An 18785-nucleotide genomic window follows, 5' to 3' on the forward strand; every position below is an offset into this window, starting at 1 on the left:
TATGTATCGCATCTACAACATTAAGAGGGAAATTATAAAAAATATGGCATTTAAAACTATTACTAGATGGAGAACATTGAAGATAGATGCAAGGAAAATGAATAACATGTTGAAAGAAGAATAAGGATTTGAGTCCTAGGACTAGATAGATGACCTTGGGAAACTTGCAGAATATTGAGAGGAAATCAAAAAATCGTAACTTAACTCTTGGTGTTATTAATGTATTGATATCAATTATTTTTTTGGGTTGGTACTAGTGGATGGAGATAGTTTCCTCTATCTTTTTTGGGATGGTTTCTAGGAACAAAAACAATAATGTTTTTTTTTTTTTTGGTTAGCAGTTACAAGTTACACTAGTTTATTTATTCGTACTTCTTGGATAGTGTTATTATATTACTTATCTTAAAAATGGTGGTTCTTGATCAATTTTGGTAAATGTTTTTGGCACTAGGCTATATTGGTTAGTCTTGTGGTTTCTCATTGATCAATTATAGTTCCCCTTCTTGGGGCATCCTTCTAGTTTATTATTTCTCTTCCTAGTTTTAGGGGGCCTTCCCTACCTTCTTTATAAATCATAAGATCTCTTTTTCTAATTCCACCAAGTAAACTAATTTGTGCTCTTGATCTAAAGGATTAAAGTTAAGGGGCTTACATATAGCTACCAAATATTGATTAGTTTCATCAAATAACAAATACTTGTGAAAATTATTATATCAAACATATTTTAAATGAATTTTTAGAGGGCACAAATTATGAATACTAATCATCCAATGTTAGTCATTCTAGACTTCCTCCAAGAAATTATCTTTCTTGCCATTACGTATCAAACCATGGGATGAATATGGAAGAATTTCCATGCTATATTTACCCATAAAATTTTATATATAGGAACCATGAGGAAGAGATTGGACTATACATATTCTCTCCCTACGGCTATTACTTAATGGTAGAGAAACCATAATGAAAACCCATTTCAATGTAGAGTATCAAAAAAGTTTTCAAATATTTTTGTTCCCTAATGACACATCTTCAAGAGTTATATATATATATATATATATATAGACACACACACACACACACACACATTGAAAAAATATGATACATGTTATATTATTCTTTCGTTCCTCACTAAAAATACTCATTGAATACTTAACATGTAAATACCATTCATAGTATGCCTGTTATATTTTTTATATTAAGAAGCTGCCAAAATGGGGGTTGACCCACACAAAGAAAAACATAGGCTAAGAATCAATTGGAAATCATTACCATGCAATTACCCAACCCCCAAAAACCCCTTCAAAACCATCAAAAACCCCATGATAAAGGTTTTTTAATATTACTACTAGTATTAACCATTAGAATATCAATATTATACATAAACTTGGTCAGAATATTCATGATGGTCATTGAACTAGTCTAATAAAAACTAACAAAGAGAGCCCTTAGGCCAGTAAGAAACCTACTAAACATAAAACTAAAAACTAAACTAAAAATACATAAGTAGGTGCTAACCCTCCTTGATCTACTTCGTTGGCTTCTCTCTAGAAGTAGTCATCAGCTAGGAAGTTGTACGGTGAGTGAACCATTTCCATGTCCTTAGCATCATCAATTCCTTCCTTGTTATTTTGCATGAGGAAAAGGGTGGTGTATGCTAAATGTGTCACCTGCACTAATAAATTTGAAACCTAGTTGAGCTTATGCTTCACCTCTAAATTCTTCCTAACCAAGTTCATGATAGACTTTTGCAACCACTTAATCTCCAAGATTCCCTTCTACTTGTAATTTTCTCCCATAGTGGCCCCCTCCAGCTAGATGTGATCTCCCTCCATTTGTCTAGGCTTATGTATATTAAGTTATTTTAAGATATTTTGAAATTTTAATCCTTTTATTGGGTCTAGAGAACATCCTCTACACCTCCACTACTCCCATTTCTTTAATTATTTTATGTGTTTAAAAGGTATTGGATCTTGGCTCTAAGGGTCTACTAAGATTCTAATCATAACCACTTGATTTGTATAATTTGTTGAAATTATGATGGTCATTTATTTATTTCATCTCGATTACTTTGACACATTATGATTTGTATTTAATTTATTATAAGGTATTAAGCTTCTACACTAACCCTGCCCCATCTACCCCATCCCACCCTTTTTTATGTTCATTATTCTTTCATATGCAATAGTATCACAATGTGATCCAATCAATATCCAAAGTAATTTTACATTCTATAATCCATAGCTACCCTAAAGTATTGGGTGTCATTATTACTTGATCTCTCTTTATATTTTTCCTTAGCCCTTAAGCCACAATATTTATTTTTCCTCTTTCTTATCCATTATTAGAGTTACATCTATCAATTTTAAACCTTAAATTGATAGCTTAGTTCTCTTTCTCCTAATCTATAACATATGTGCATTATAAAATTTCTCTCCTAAGAAATTAATCAATTATTTCATGCATAATAGGCATGAAATAGAAAATAATTCATTTATAACTAGAACAATAATTATCATACCCACCATTACACAATAAATTTACTACAATAGACATCTTGGCAATAATTTTTTTAAAAGTCATCTCATTGTGTCACTTTTTTCAAATATATTTCCCTAATGAGTACTATGCAAAAAAGCACAAGAAGTAGAGCCTCTTTCTTGCATATGCCACCATATTCCATGCCCATTTCATTGCTAAATGGAGTGGACTATGACATTAATTTCCTTCTCTCTCATAAATGTAGAATAATCATTTATAATATTTTCTAGATTTGTATCAATAATTTATGAAATTCACAATGGATGCATGCTTATATGAGATGAGCTATTTAATGATTGTTGTGTTTTTTATAATACTACAATATTTTATTTGTTTAGCATTCTATAATATAGTATATGAGTGTACAATGAATACTTTGAGGTTTAACATAGACTTTCATATTGGGGTACAAAATGTTACCAACTTTCAAAATTGAATATAATATTTTCTATGTTTTTATTTACAATAAATTTTATTGTTTGTATTAAAATATTAATTGTTTATGATAGTAGATGTTTTGTTTTGAGGTGAAGATTAAGTTTTTCATATTATCTTTAAAAATGTATCAAATTCAAACTTGATTTCAGAATGAAGGGGAAGTGGGTATGATTATTTTATATTAAGATAATGATTTTCTAGATAAGTAAACATAATTCAATTGGGATTGTAGAAACTTTTTATGTAAAATAGTTAGCTAATTTAAATGACCTCAAAATATCAACAAAAGAATGGATAACAAATATGGTCAAATGAAAAGTGACAATAGTTATTTCATATTCATATAGCTATGGTAAGTGCCCATTTAAAAATGTGTAGGTACAAAGAAAGTTAAGGATGATAAGAAGACTTTTAAAGAAGCATATCAAGGTTGTAATCACGTGAAATTTAGCACTTAATTTGCACGAAAAAGAAAATTTGAAATCTTCAATATACAAGAGATATATAGTGTGAGTGTCTAGTATGTGAAAGTAAAGTTTTTAGTCAATAACATGACATATATTGAATAAATTTCGGAAAAAATAATTTTATAAAAATAAAATATTTTGAGATCTCTAACATCAATGTAGAACCACATTGCTTTGATTATTCAAATGCGCCAAAGATAACTCTACACTGACCATATACTCACATCTCTTATGTCTATCAAAGAAATATTGAAAGATTCCTTTAGAAAAAATGATGAAGAGCTTTTACATCCAAGTGCAAGACCAAGGGAAATATAGATGCCGAAATAAAAATTATTCTTCAAATAAAGGTAATTCAATAGAATAAGATACATGCAAATTTGATAAGAGATATGTTAATTGTTATCGTTGTTATAGATGTGGTCAAGTTTAATAACATTATAAATTAAGTGAGAATAGGAAACAAAAATATGAATAATATATAAATTTACATAATAAAATCTTAACAACCAAAAAATAATTCACAACAAAATATTTATATTAGCATTACTTACAAGAAATGTTTAAAGTTTTTAATAAAAATAATATTACAATAAATTAATATCTTAATATGTACATAGATACAAAAATAAGTTCCACAAAATAACAATCTACAAACAAATTATCACCTCACTAAGGGTAAGAAAATATAAGATTTTTCATTGGTGTGATTATCACAATCGACCAAAAAGATAATACTCCATATAGATATTTAACAAAAAAAGAGCTCTTTGTGAGTAGGAGTCCCTACCTTTTGGAGTCATAGTGGGGATTGTAGCTATAAGGACTCATAGTGAGGATTGTAGCTATCACCAATTGCTAAGAATGTAGGAAAAACATTAAATCTATTGTACAAATCGGTAAAATAGCTAGTGAAAATGTTACATTGATCTCATAAATGTGTAATTATAAATTTTAAGTAAAATATTAATTTTAAATGAAAATAAATTAGCTAATTTGATAATTGTTTGAAAAAAATTATTTTAACTTAAAATTACTGTGTCACTAATGAAATGAGCTAATTATCATTAAGAGAAATACTTTCAAAATTAAATTATATTAACAAAATAATATATAAACTTTATAAATATTTGATTAATCAAAAAAAGTTGATCACTATTGGTTTATAGATTACAAACGAATGCACTGCTAGCTTGCTCCAAAGTACAATAAATTCTGATCAATGATTCCCTCAAATGTCAAAATAATCTAAAATAAAATTTCACTATACATTGCCACAAATGTAATTTAAGAGTATTAATTTTTGCATGTGATATCAAATATAAATTAATATAAAAACTTGTTTTAGAATGCAAATAGTTACTATTCATTTGATTTTTCTTTTTTCATCATACATAGTTAAATCCATTATTTTCCTTTTAAACTTCTTTATTTTATATCATCTGATGTATGTTTTGTATTTTTTGTTTGATTTATTTAAATGATAAAAATATTTGTTATTGAATATTTTATGTAGTATATCATATTATATTGTCTTAAGTTCTTTTCTTTGAAAAAATATTATTGAATTTGTTAGAATTAATATGTATTTTTAGTAAATTATAAATAATTAATTTGATTTAAACTTTTTATTTCACAATCAAATACCTTTTAAGCTTTTTGCTTTCTCTAAATTTGTATTTTAAACTTTCTTGTAATTAAATTCCTTTCAAACCTTTCATTTTCTTTATTTTAATAACAAATTTATAAGTATTGATATATCTTGATTATCTCTTTTATAGACAATATTTCATTTACTCTTTCTTAATTTAAAAAAATTATAAATATGTTAATAAATCTCAAAAAAAAAATCGTGTACTATATAGTTTTTACCTTGTCATTAAAACTTTATTCATATTTATATACTTTCCACATATTATATTATTCAAATAACCATAATTCATTTTTTAAAATAATTTACATAACAATTTAATTTTAAAATTAAATAGTATTTTCAATCTAATTTCAAGTAACTCAAAGATTCAATATAAAACTAAAACTCATTGACAATTTTAAAATAGCTTCATTACTGCATGATCGTGCATAAAAGACAATCTTTAAAGAGTCTAAATTAATGTAAAGTGATCATAACCACTATCAACACATAGTACATTAAAACTAATTTAAATCTTTAATAGACAACTCAGTAATCCCCACCACTAACCTATAAATCCTTATTTTAAACAATTAAAAAATTTCCCTTCGTCCTTTTTATCAGAGCAGTGTTAGACCATAACTTTTTATAAAAACTCATTTATCAGATTTTGAAACTGTTGGGAAGGATCTGCCATGTTCAAAAGTCGATGTTTATTTCATCCAGAAAAATGATGGCACCGTCACACAAATAGTATGGACAGTTGGCGATGATCAATATGAATTAATTTTCTGTCAGAGAGCACAACAATAGCATTTAATATTTTTCAGATTAATCTATACACAAAAATAGGCAAAAACACCCAGGAAATTTGTCTAGACCAATTGGAAAATTGGAATTCGCATTTAATAAATAGAATTTTTAAATCTTGACACTCAAACTTTAGAATATTGTGCAGGCTTCTTCAGAAAGAAATTAATTGGAGGTGCAAAAGATTACATTAGTTCCCTGCTTTTAAAAGACAAGGGCTAATAATTATCATCTATCGCAATAAAAGTGGATTTACCTCTTAAATAGAAGTTAGATATCTATACGATACCAAAAGAGGATAAGGGTTAGATATCTATACGATACCAAAAGAGGATAAGGTTTTCCCTTGGCCTTACGATAACCAAAAGAGGATAAGGTTTTCCCTTCGCCTTGCTTTACAACCTCACGAAAATAATAATCGGAATTATGCCATGGCAATAACTATAATATTCAAAGGGTATGGTGTCCATGGAAATAAAATTTGTCGGTTATGTGGGCACCTTTTATTGACGATGGCCATTGTGTTCTTGCAACGTATCTGTGTTAAAGGGTCTGTTTGCTGGTTCCCATTCATTTCAGGCTTGTAAATTTCTTCCCTTTCCTCAGAGCATGGAATTCCTGACATGCAATCTGAAAGAGGCTGCGACCATTGGATTCGCGATTCTCTTTTTCCTCTACTGCTTCCTTTATAAGTTGAAGAGCAATCGCAACAGATTGAAATTGCCTCCAGGGCCACGTCCATGGCCTCTCATAGGAAATCTCAATCTCCTCATGCGAAACCTATCTCATCACTCTCTTACGGCGCTGGCAAGGGAATATGGTCCCATTATGTTCCTTCGCTTGGGCTCCATCCCCACTGTTGTGGCTTCCTCGCCTGCCATGGCGAAAGAATTCCTCAAAACCCACGATTTGGTCTTTGCAAATAGACCAAACTGTGCACATGGGAAGTACGTATGCTATGATCATAAAGACCTGGCGTTTAGCCCCTATGGAGAGTACTGGAGGCAGATGAGGAAGCTGTGCACCGTTGAGCTGTTCACCGTTAAGAGAACCGAGTCTTTCAGATTCGTGAGAGAGGAAGAAGTTGCTGCCATGATCGCCTCCATCTGGCACCAAAGTGGGCAAGGAGCGAAGTGTGTAGATGTGAGGAAAATGCTCTCCTCCCTTACACAAAATATTACGTGCAGAATGTTTGCCAGCAGGACGTACTCCGACAACGATTTGAATGGGGGATATACCTTCAAAGAAATGGTTGACGAGATAACTGCTGCGAGCGGTGCCGTTTGCGTTGGTGATTTCATTCCGTCCCTCGATTGGGTTGACGTACATGGAATTCGCCGTCGCATGCAGGCCATTTATCAAATATACGACATATTTGCTGAAAATGTAATCGAAGAGCACGTTCATCGTAGATTAGCAAAAGCAAAGCACAAGGAACGAGATCGTGTTAAAGATTTGGTAGACGTGATGCTCGACATGGCCGAGACGGAGGGCCAGACAATTTCACGAACGCATATCAAAGCGATAATTCTGGTAAGTCTGAGAATCAAGGCCGACTAGGCTTTCAAAAATCTTATTACAAATTGTTTTAAGCCAGTCTTCTTTCGATGTGTGCGCAGGATATGTTAACAGCGGGAATGGAAACATCGTCGACACTGGTAGAGTGGGCAATGAGTGAACTGCTTAGGAATCCTGTAACGCTGGCAAGAGCGCAGAAAGAGATTGACTCTGTTGTCGGCAGAAATAGAAGGCTAAACGAGAGTGACGTCATGGGACTCGACTACTTGCGATGTGTGGTGAAGGAAACATTTCGACTTCACCCGCCAGTTCCTCTGCTCATTCCGCACGAGTCGATGGAAGGGTGCACCGTGGGAGGATATTTTATTCCGCCGAAGACGAGGCTGTATGTGAATGTTTGGGCGATCGGAAGGGATGAAAACGTTTGGAAAGACGCCCATCTGTTTAAACCAGAGCGGTTTGTGGGGAGTAATAAGGATGTGAGAGGTCAGGACTTCGATCTGCTGCCCTTCGGAACAGGAAGAAGAGGATGCCCTGGGATTTCGATGGGTCTTTCTGTTACTGAGCTGGCACTGGCTCAACTGATTCATTGCTTTCATTGGACTGTAGACGGTGAGATAAATATGGCGGAAGGGTCTGGAATAACTCTTCCAAGGAGAGATCCGCTATTTGCATGTCCTAAATGGAGGCTGACTGCTGAATATCCAGTTTGAAGAAGCATTCGCTAAGGCGGTTCTGTTGTAGTAATGTTTATTGAATCACATCAACAGGATTGCAGGTGAGCATATCAGTGCTGTAAGGAAGACTCCAGAAGTTTTCCATTCACTTCCATCGTCAGCTTCAGAAGAAAATTCAAGAGTGCTCCATAAAGTTTATAAATAGAGCTATCTCTTTTGGAATTGTGTGTCAATCTAAATAAAAATTATAACTTGTATTGTGCATATCTGCTTCATTCTATCTTACTGTGTGCTGCCCTGTTTTTCCTTTAGTCTGCTGTTATATTCTTCTTTACCTTATACTGTAAAAATAATAGCTCTTAGACTGCTGTTATACTCTGTTTCAACATGTTAAACTTCTCGGAATGTTAGTCATGGGGCAAAAACTCTTCTACATTTAGTTCACACAATGATGTAATAGATCTTTTTAAAACGCATTCAATTAGAGGATCAAGGCATGGTCTCTCCTTTATAGATGATTGTAGTGTTAACGTTTTAGCATCAGAAGAAGCAAAACATAGATTATTTGATATACTGATAATTGCTGCTGATTCTATAAATTACATGAATGTAAGCATATATATATATATATATATATGCTTATGTCCTTGTAGTATTATGATATGGATTATCGGCAGCCTTTTATTGCGATCGGGCTCCTTTATGATATCGGGAGATAATCACTTTATTATGCCGCATTATATTCTTGTTATCAGGCACATGCTAATCAAAGGTTGTTTGTTATTGTTATTATGAAACATGCCTCCAAAGAGGCATGCCTCTACATGGCCCTTGGGCCACATAGAGACATGACTCTTCATATTCATGTATTCTGATCATATGTGTGTGTGTGTGCGCATTTTGGCCATAGGGAAAGGAATCAATCTACGACATTCCAGTACCTATAGTTCATAAATATTCATTGTATGAACATTGCACTTTGTTGATATTGTTACTATTCAAGTAAGATATTCTCTGCAAGCATTTGTTTTGTAATTGTTTTATATATCAATGATCCACAATATTTAACATGGTATTAGAGCTATATTGATAGGAATACTATTACAAAGTATTCACTCAAATCTAAATTTCAAAAGTTAAAGAAAGAGGTTTTTAAAATCAAAGTATTAAAATGGTGAATCACATAAGAATAGAAGATAGGCTAGATGGAGCATCAAATTTCTCATCTTGGAAAGTTAGATTATTAATAGTGCTAAGAGAAATGGAATTAGAAAATACATTGAATCAAATTTACACATGCCTGAAAGTGTATCAGAAAAAACAACTTGAAAAAGACATAATAATAAAGCAATGAAGATCATTATAGACTCAGTAAAAGATCATATACTTCCATCTATAGCTAATTTTCAAACTACATTTGAAATGTTCTCCTCCATTCAAAATACATTTGAAATCAACAATACAAGTAGATTATTAACTTTAAAACAAGATCTACTTTATATAAAGATGAAAAATGGAGAATCTATAACCTCATATTTCTTAAGAATCGCTGAATTAAAAGATCAACTTGCAATTATGAAAAATCAAGTGGATGATAAGGAACTCAGCATGATTTCTCTTAGAGGTCTTCCTCTATCATGGGAAACCTTCATTCGAGGTTTAAGTTCACAATCCGAACTTTCAAAATTTGATCAGTTAAATAATGAATGTACTCAAGAAGAATCTAGACTAGCTTCATGAGGACTTATTACAAATCAAGAGGGAGACATCCAAGCACTATATACTAAATCAAACAAGAAAAGAAATTTTAAACATAACAAGAAGGAATTCAACAAAAATAAAAAATGTTGCAAAGAACGTGACTGGTCCAAAGTTAGATGTTTTAAATGTGACAAGATTGGTCACTCCTATTATGTACATCTAGAGAAGCAAAAAATTCAAGCAGCATTAGTGGAAGTTAAGGATGAAAATATTGAGAAAATAGAAAAAGAAAATTATGCATTCTATTTAGCTCTCTCAAGTGAATTAAATACTAACCTCAATACTTGGATCATAGATAGTGGAGCTTCTCATCACATCACTAGATTTAAGGATAAGTTTCACACTTTCTCTAATCATGCATTAGAAGAAGTAACCATTGGAGATAACTCCTCTTATCCTATTAAAGGAATAGGTTCCTATTCTATACAACTAAATTCTAGAGTTACACTTCAACTCAAGAATGTCTTATATGTACCAAAAATCAAGAGAAACCTTTTCTCCATCTCCGAACTTGTTGATCAAGGATACAAAATTGCATTTCAAGAAGATAGAGTTCTATCTTGGCCCAAGAACTCAACTATTAAGAAAGCCATCTACATTGGAGTTAGAGATGGGAGCCTTTACAAACTTTGTAATAATCAAAACCCTAATTTAAACTTAACCATTAGTAATGGTCAGTCAAATTCCTCTGAAATCTGCCATAGGAGACTAGGACATCTTAATTTATGAGCTTTATCATCTATAGGGAAAATTGTAAAAGGTCTATCTAATTTGAAAGCTGACCATTTAAGTATTTGTAAAAGGTGCACATTAGGTAAAAATACTAAATATCCCTTCCCTAAAAGTGATCATAAATCTAAATCCATTCTTGAATTGATTGACATAGATCTTTGTGGCCCTATGTCAGTCCCCTCTCTTGATGGATGTCTTTTCTATATAATTTTCATTGATTATTACTCTAGGAGAACTTGGATCTATTTTCTAAAATAAAAGGAGTCATCTGAGGTCTTATCCAAATTTTAAAAATTTAAAGCCTTAGTTAAAAATCAATCAGGTCAAAAGATCAAAACCCTAAGGTCTGACAATGGAGATGAATACATATTTGATACCTTTAAATACTTCTATATGTTTTTTGGGATTAAGAGGGAGTTTTCTATATCTTATAATCCTCAATGGAATGGAATAGCTGAAAGGAAAATTAGATCTATTGTTGAATCAGCTAGAGCCATGTTACATGATCAAAATCTTTATTATTCAGTTTGGGCTGAAGCATCTAATACAACAATCTACATTCAAAATCGATGTCCTCACTCTATATTAGAAAATACCACATTAGAAGAAGTATTTATAGGCATTAAAATAGATTTAAGCCACTTGAGAATATTTGAATGTCCAATCTATAGTCAGATACCAAAAGAGAAAAGAACAAAATTAGAGCCTTTCTGGAAAAAAAGGAATATTCATTGGATATAGTGAAACTACAAAAGGGTACAAGATCTACATTCCTAGGCAAAGGACAATTGAAATTAGCAGAGATGTAATATTTGAAGAAGACACAACCTTTAAAATTTTTAGTAATAGTGATGAATCTATTTCTGAGGAAGATCAAATAATAGAAATTGAGAGGGAGGATGATTCTAATCTCTCTTCCATGCCTAATCATATAGAACCTAAAAACATAAAAAACAATAATAAAAAGAGACCTCTTTGGGCTAAGAAAATGTTAGAAGAAAATTAAGTTGAACTAGATGAAGTAATTTAGGAAAGCAAAATGACCAGATTCCAATTATGTTATGTTACATTGCTATCTGAACTCATAAAATCTGAACCTGCTAATGTTGAAGAAGCTCTCTCACATCAATCATGGAAGGAAGCAATGATTGAGGAATATAACTCTATATTAAAGAATGACATATGGGATGTTGTACCAAGACCTAAGAACAAATCAGTTGTCTCTTCCAAATGGTTATTCAAGATCAAGCATGTTGCATATGGTAGTATTGAAAAATATAAAGCAAGATTTGTAGCCTGAGGGTTCTCTCAAAAGGAAGGCATTGACTATGAAGAAAAATTTGCCCCTTGTTGCCAAGTACACTGCTGATGTAAGGTTTTAGGTCCTTTATAACCTATTTTTACATAATCAAAACATTTTCCCCTTGTTGCCAAGTACACATCAGTTAGAACAATCCTAGCAATTGTATCATCCAAAGGATAGAAGGTACATTAGATGGATGTTAAAACAACATTTCTCAATGACAAGATTGAAGAAGTCTATATTGAACAACCAGAAGGGTTCAATTCTTATGACAGCAAAACTCATGTTTGTAAATTAAAGAAAACAATTTATGGACTCAAATAGGCTCCTAGAGCCTAGTATGAAAGAATAGATAACCATCTATTAAAGTTAGGATATTCCAAAAATGAAGTTGACCCAAGTTTGTATTTCAAAATAGATGGTGACGATATGATTATCCTTGCATTATATGTTGATGATTTGCTAATAACAGGTGAGGAACATCTCATAAAGAAATGTAAGCAAGAACTCACAGGAGAATTTGAAATGAAAGACTTAGTGACTACTTTCTAGGATTAGAAGTCTAGCAACAAGACAACTGTATTATATTAAATCATGAAAAGTATACGATTGATATTTTAACTAAATTTGGGATGATGGAATGCAAACCAACTACTAATCCTATGGAAATAAATCTACACAAATTGAAAGGTGATATGAACAAATCTAAACCGGTAGATCCTACTTACTACAGATAGATTATTGGATCCCTAATGTATTTGGTAAATACTTGTCTTGACATATGCCATGCTACTGATGCCTTGAGACAGTTTATGTGTGCACCTAAGAAGATACATCTACATGTAACTAAATACATATTGAGATACCTAAAGGGCACTATTGGAATGGGAATCAAATATGACAAAGTCAAGATTGAACTTCTTACATATTCAGATTCTGATTGGGTTGGAAACTCTATTGAGAGGAAGAGTACTTCACGATATTGTTTCAGTCTTGGATGTGGAATGATTTCTTGGTCTAGATGAAAACAAACTTCAATAGTATTGAGTTCCACCTAAGCTGAGTACATTGCATCTTTATTGGGTGTTAGGGAATTAGTATGGCTACAATAGTTGCTATCAGATCTCTTCAAAGACATTTGAAGCCCATTGTGATTTATTATGATAATCAAAGTTGTATTAAACTTTCGTCTAATCCAATGTTTCACAACCACTCCAAACATATTACAATTTCATTTCATTACATCAGAGACATGCTAAATCAAGGATTTATTCTATTAGAATACATATGTACAAATGAGCAAACAACTAATATCCTTACCAAGCCTCTTGCTAAAGTGAAGCTGAAATGCTTCAGAGAAAAACTTGGTATGATTAATTGTAATGATAAATTTTTGAAATAAAATGTTTATCTCATTTGAGTTTATGCTTCTATTGGTCACTTAGTAGAATTTTATATGTAATGAAAGGTGATAATCTTTCATGGACATATTCATTTGAGGGAAATTATTTACAAGGTGACAATCTTGTAAATAATAAACCTATGTGTGTATTATATGAGCATCTCTAGACATTGCTTAAGTGCAAGTAGAGATTATATGTGCATCTCTAGACATTTCTTAAGTGCAAGTAGAGATTATATATGTATCATGGACATCTCTAGACATTGCCTAAGTCCAAGTAGAGATCATGATGATTCTGACTTATTGATGTTTTACTTCTCCCTCGCTAAAGAGGGAGTGTTAATGTTTAAGCATTAGAAGAAGTAAAACATGGATTATTTGATATACTGATAATTATTTTTGTGAATGTGTGTGTGTGTGTGTGTGTGTGTGTGTGTGTGTGTGTGTGTGTGTGTGTGTGTGTGTGTGTGTGTGCGCGCGTGTGTGCGCGCGCGCTTATGTCCTTGTAGTATTGGGCTCCTTTATGATATTAGGAGATACTCACTTTATCGAGCCACATTATATTCTTGTTATTGGGCACATACTAATCAAAGGTTATTTGTTATTGTTATTATGAAACATGCCTCCGAAGAGGCATGCCTCTACGTGACTCTTGGGCTACATAGAGACATCACTCTTTGGAGTCATGTATTTTGATTATATATGTGTGTGCATTCTAACTACAGGGAAAGGAATCAATCTACGAAATTCCAGTACCTGCAGTTAATAAATAATCATTATATGAACATTGCATTTTGTTGATATTGTTACATCAGTTATATATCACTTTAGTCATAACAGTATACAGTTCAAAGAGGGAAGAAAAACTGTGATCGTTGCAAAAGAAGAAGTAAATACATTTAGCACTATTCAAGTAAGATAAATTCTCTGCAAGAATTTACTTTAAAATTGTTTTATCTATTAGAGATCCACAATATTTAACATGTAGAAGAGTTTGGGTGTATATTTTACAAAAGAAAGATGAAGTGTTTCAAAAGTTTTAGGAGTTTAGATATTTGACTAAAAAATAAAGTAGAAAATGTTCAAAGATAATAAGAACTGATAGAGTGACTCAATATACATATAATGTCATTTTAGATTTTTGTAATGATGTGGCTCAAAGAAAGAATCAATTGTCACTTCCTTGCCGCAACAAAATGGGTTGTAGAAAGAAAAAATAGAACTATTATAGAAATGGCTAGATGTATGCTTCACTCCAAAAATGTAGGAGATGAATTTTGGAATGGACGAGTTTATGTTGTTGTATATATCTTGAATATAACACCTACAAAGGAAGTTTTTAAGATAACACTAAAAGAAACATGGAATGGAAGAAAGCCTACAATATCTCAGTTTATAATTTATTTATTTTTAATAATGCATATGTTTACATCCCTCATGTGAAAAGGAATAGACTTCAAATAAAAAGTGAAAAGTGTTGGATATAGTGAGGAATCAAAAAGATATAAGTTATATATCTCCAAAACAAATAAAGCTCATACTAAAAGAAATTTATGGTTTCATGAAGATGTTAAGAATGGTAATTCTCCAATACAATCTTTCTTTCCAATTTTGATTGATGAAGACAAGCCTACCTCTACCAATGGTGAAAATCAAGGTGTGAAATCTTCTATAGGAGAAGAAGGAACACATGTTAAATAACCAAGTGAAAGTGATGATGAAAATCCAAGAAAAATTAGAGGCATCCAAGAAATATATCAAGAAGGTCCTAGAAACATATTTGCTAGCATTAATTCTCTTATCACTAAGGAGATGCAAGTTGACATTTGAAGCACATATGAAGAAGCAAAAGGAAAAGATGAATCAGAAGCAACTATGATAGAAGAACACAACTCTTTGATAAAATATAGAACATGGAAATTACCAACATTGTTAGAAGGAGAAAAAATGTGGTTCGTTGTAGGTGGACCTAAAGAAAAAGGTTCATATCTAATGGAGCTATTAAAAAATACAAATTAAGGTTAGTGATGAAGGATCATCTTGGTATTCTTAAAATCACATCATTTTGGTCATTTATTTGTTTTCAACTTTGATATGGCCCAAATGTAAAACATTATCAAAAGGATTGTAAGAAATTATCAAATGAAATTATGATAGTGCTATCCTATAAAATCATAATTTTGCAATATAACACCATAATACTTTCTAGAATGTGAATGATCACAGTAGGGTAGTTGGTAAGTTTTGTAATTTCCCTAAAATATTTATAAAATGGATGGAGTTAAATATAAGAAAGCATAGTAGAGGGAAAAGAGAATGTAAATATCCTAAGCCCTCTATCTGTCGACAATCATGACCATTTAGTGAATGCATAGTTGAGCCCATAATGGTGGTGGAAGGTGTAAATTTTAGCTATCCTATTCATGGTGAATCAATTAGTAAATATGTTGAAAAGTTATATATCATTTTACTTTGTGATTTGATTTATTTATCAATTTACTTGTGAATTTGGAAGTAATTTGTATTTGTATCCTCTGGTTCAGGGTCATCCCTGTGCCTCCTTTATTAAAACTAATTTACATAGAATAGTTAGCTAATGGAAACAACCTTAAAAGGTAAATAGAGTGGATGATAAATATGATCAAATAAGAAGTGAAAAAGTCATTTTATATTAACATAGTTATGTCAAGAGCTTGTTTAAAAAAAGGGCAGATACAACGAAAGCTAAGGATGCCAAGAAAAGTCTTAAAGAAGCATACCAAAGCTGTGATCATGTAAATTTTTTGACTAATTGCCACTAAATAGATAAATTCAAGTCTTTAAGATACAAGAGATATAAAATGTGAGTGTCTAGTAAGTGGAAGTAAAGTATGTAGTTAATAACATGAGAAATATTGAATAACATTTGCAAAAAAATAGTATGACAATATAAGATTTTGAGATCTCTAACATCAATGTAGAACCATGTTGCTTTAAATGTTCAAACACGCTAATGATATATCTACACTAACCATCTACTCATATCTCTTTTGTCTATCAAAGAAATATTGAGTGAATCCTTTGGAGAAAATGGTGAGGAAGCTTTTTCATATAAGTGCAAGACCAATGGAAATATAGAGATCAAAATAAAAATTATTCTCCAAACAAAGGTAATTCAATAGAATGAGATAGAGGAAAATTTGATAAGAGATATTTTCATTTTATCATTTTTATAGATATGGTTAACTTAAATAGGATTATGAATTAAGTAAAAATAAGAAACAAAACTATCAATACTATATAAAATTACCTGATAAAATCTTAACAATGCCAAAAAACAATTCATAACAAAATATTCATATTACTATTACTTACAATAAATATTTAACATTTTTTAAAGAATAATACTATTGTAAATTAATGCCTTTATGTCTGCATACATACACAAATACATACCACAAAATAACAACCATCAATCTTCAAAAAAATCCCAAAAAAAATAAATATATCTCCAAACAAATTATCACCTCTCTAAGGATCAAAATAAGGGGATTCTTCATTAATGCCATTATCACAATCTACCAAAAGGATAGTACTCCATGTATAGGTATTTAACAAAATAATTATCATCCATTGCTATAAAAATGGAGTTATCTCTTAAGTAGAAGGTAGCCTAGATATCTATACGATACCAAAACATAATATGGTTTTCCTTTTTCATTGGTTTACAACCTAATGAAAATAATAATTCGAATTATGCTATGGCAAGGTAAAAATATTCAAAGAATGTGGTGTGAAATTTGTCGGTTATGTGGGGATGTTTGCGGGTTTCTTCCCTTTCCTCAGAGCATGGAATTCATGACATGCAATCTGAAAGAGGCCGCCACTATTGGATTCTCGATCCTCTTTTTCCTCTATGCTTTCTTTATAAGTTGAAGAGCAATCGCAACAGAATACAATTGCCCCCAGGGCCACATCCATGGAAGCCTACCTCATCACTCTCTTATAGCACTGGCAAGGAAATATGGTCCTATTATGTTCCTTCGCTTGGGCTTGATCCCCATTGTTGTGGCTTCTTCGCCTGCCATGGCGAAAGAATTCCTCAAAACCCACGATTTGGTCTTTGCAAACAGACCAAACTGTGCCCATATGGAGAGTACTGGAGGCAGATGAGGAAGCTGTGCACCGTTGAACTACTCACCGTTAAGAGAACCGAGTCTTTCAGATTTGTGAGAGAGGAAGAGGTGTCTTCCACGGTCGCTTCCATCTGGCAGGAAAGCCGGCAAGGAGCGAAGTGTCTGTATACGTACTACTAGCTAACATTCTACACGTAATATTTTAATAATGTTGTCATAACGTTTATTGAATCAAATCAATAGTATTGCAGATGAGCATATCAGTGCCGTTAGGAAGACTCCAGAAGTTTTCGTTTCACTTCCATCGTAAGCTTTTGAATAGATTTATAGAGGGCTCCATAAAGTTTATAAATAGAGCTGTCTCTATTGGAGTTGCATGTAAGATAAGTAAACATTATAACTTGTAGTGTGCATATCTGCTGTTCTGGTTTTCCTTTAGTCTGCTATTATATTCTGTCTTATCTTATACTGTTTAAAAATAATAGCTCTTAGGCTGCTGTTAATTATACTCTTTTTCACCATGTTAAAATTCTCACAACGTTAGATATGGAGGACAAAAACTCTTCTATATTTAGTTCACACTGATGTAATGGATCTTTTTAAAACGCATTTAATTGGAGGATCAAGGTGTCTCTTCTTTATAGAAATGATTACAGTTCAAGAGTTTTGATGTATTTTTTACAAAGGAAAGATGAAGTGTTTCAAAATTTTAAGGAGTAAAGATTTGACTGAAAAATAAATTGGAAAATGTTTAAAGATAATAAGAACTGATGGAGGGACAGGACTACGCAAATGTATCAAGTCATTTTTGAACATGGCACAAAGAAAGAATCAATTGTCTTTTCCTCAACCCAGAAAAATGGAGTTGATGAAAGGAAAAAAAGAAGTATAATCAAAATGGCTCGTTGTATGCTTCACTCTAGAAATGGAGAAGCTAAATTTTTGATTCGAGGAATTCATATTAATCTAACCTAGCATGGATAGATGTATGCTTCACTTTATAAAGAAAAAAATATAGCTAAACTAATATGGATTTTTAAGATCAAAGATGCTGATATATTATATAGAATTTATATCAATATATGTATTTTTTAGAAATCTATGTCAATGATCTATCAATAAAAGGTCAATAATTTATTGAAAGAAGTAAACAAATGATAGTTTGAATTTAAACATGAATTTAGTTTATATTTAATATTTTTAATAGAATAATTTGTCTAAAACAATAATAATTTTATTTGTTAAAATGTAATTGCAATTTTCTGTTTAAAAAACTGCATATGTATAAACACTAGTCTTAATTCAAAAAATTATTTTTTTCTTAATGAACTCATGAATGGCATCGTTTTTTCTAAATAAATCTATATTCACTTTAAAATAAAATGTAACAC

General features: G+C 31.5%; 1 protein-coding gene across 1 annotated transcript; it reads left to right on the plus strand.

Moving 5' to 3' along the window:
- The first annotated feature begins 6417 nt into the window (after positions 1 to 6417).
- Positions 6418 to 8345, plus strand: LOC149553222 (cytochrome P450 750A1-like). Its single transcript, XM_089788694.1, has 2 exons — positions 6418 to 7419; positions 7506 to 8345. The coding sequence occupies exons 1-2, from the start codon at positions 6496 to 6498 to the stop codon at positions 8115 to 8117; spliced, it is 1536 nt and encodes a 511-aa protein (XP_089644820.1). The 5' UTR covers positions 6418 to 6495; the 3' UTR covers positions 8118 to 8345.
- The last annotated feature ends 10440 nt before the right edge of the window (positions 8346 to 18785 follow it).

Source organism: Cupressus sempervirens, chromosome 6 (assembly GCF_028749045.1).
Source record: "Cupressus sempervirens isolate cs-2001-9-10 chromosome 6, ASM2874904v1, whole genome shotgun sequence".
Classification (NCBI taxonomy): domain Eukaryota; kingdom Viridiplantae; phylum Streptophyta; class Pinopsida; order Cupressales; family Cupressaceae; genus Cupressus; species Cupressus sempervirens.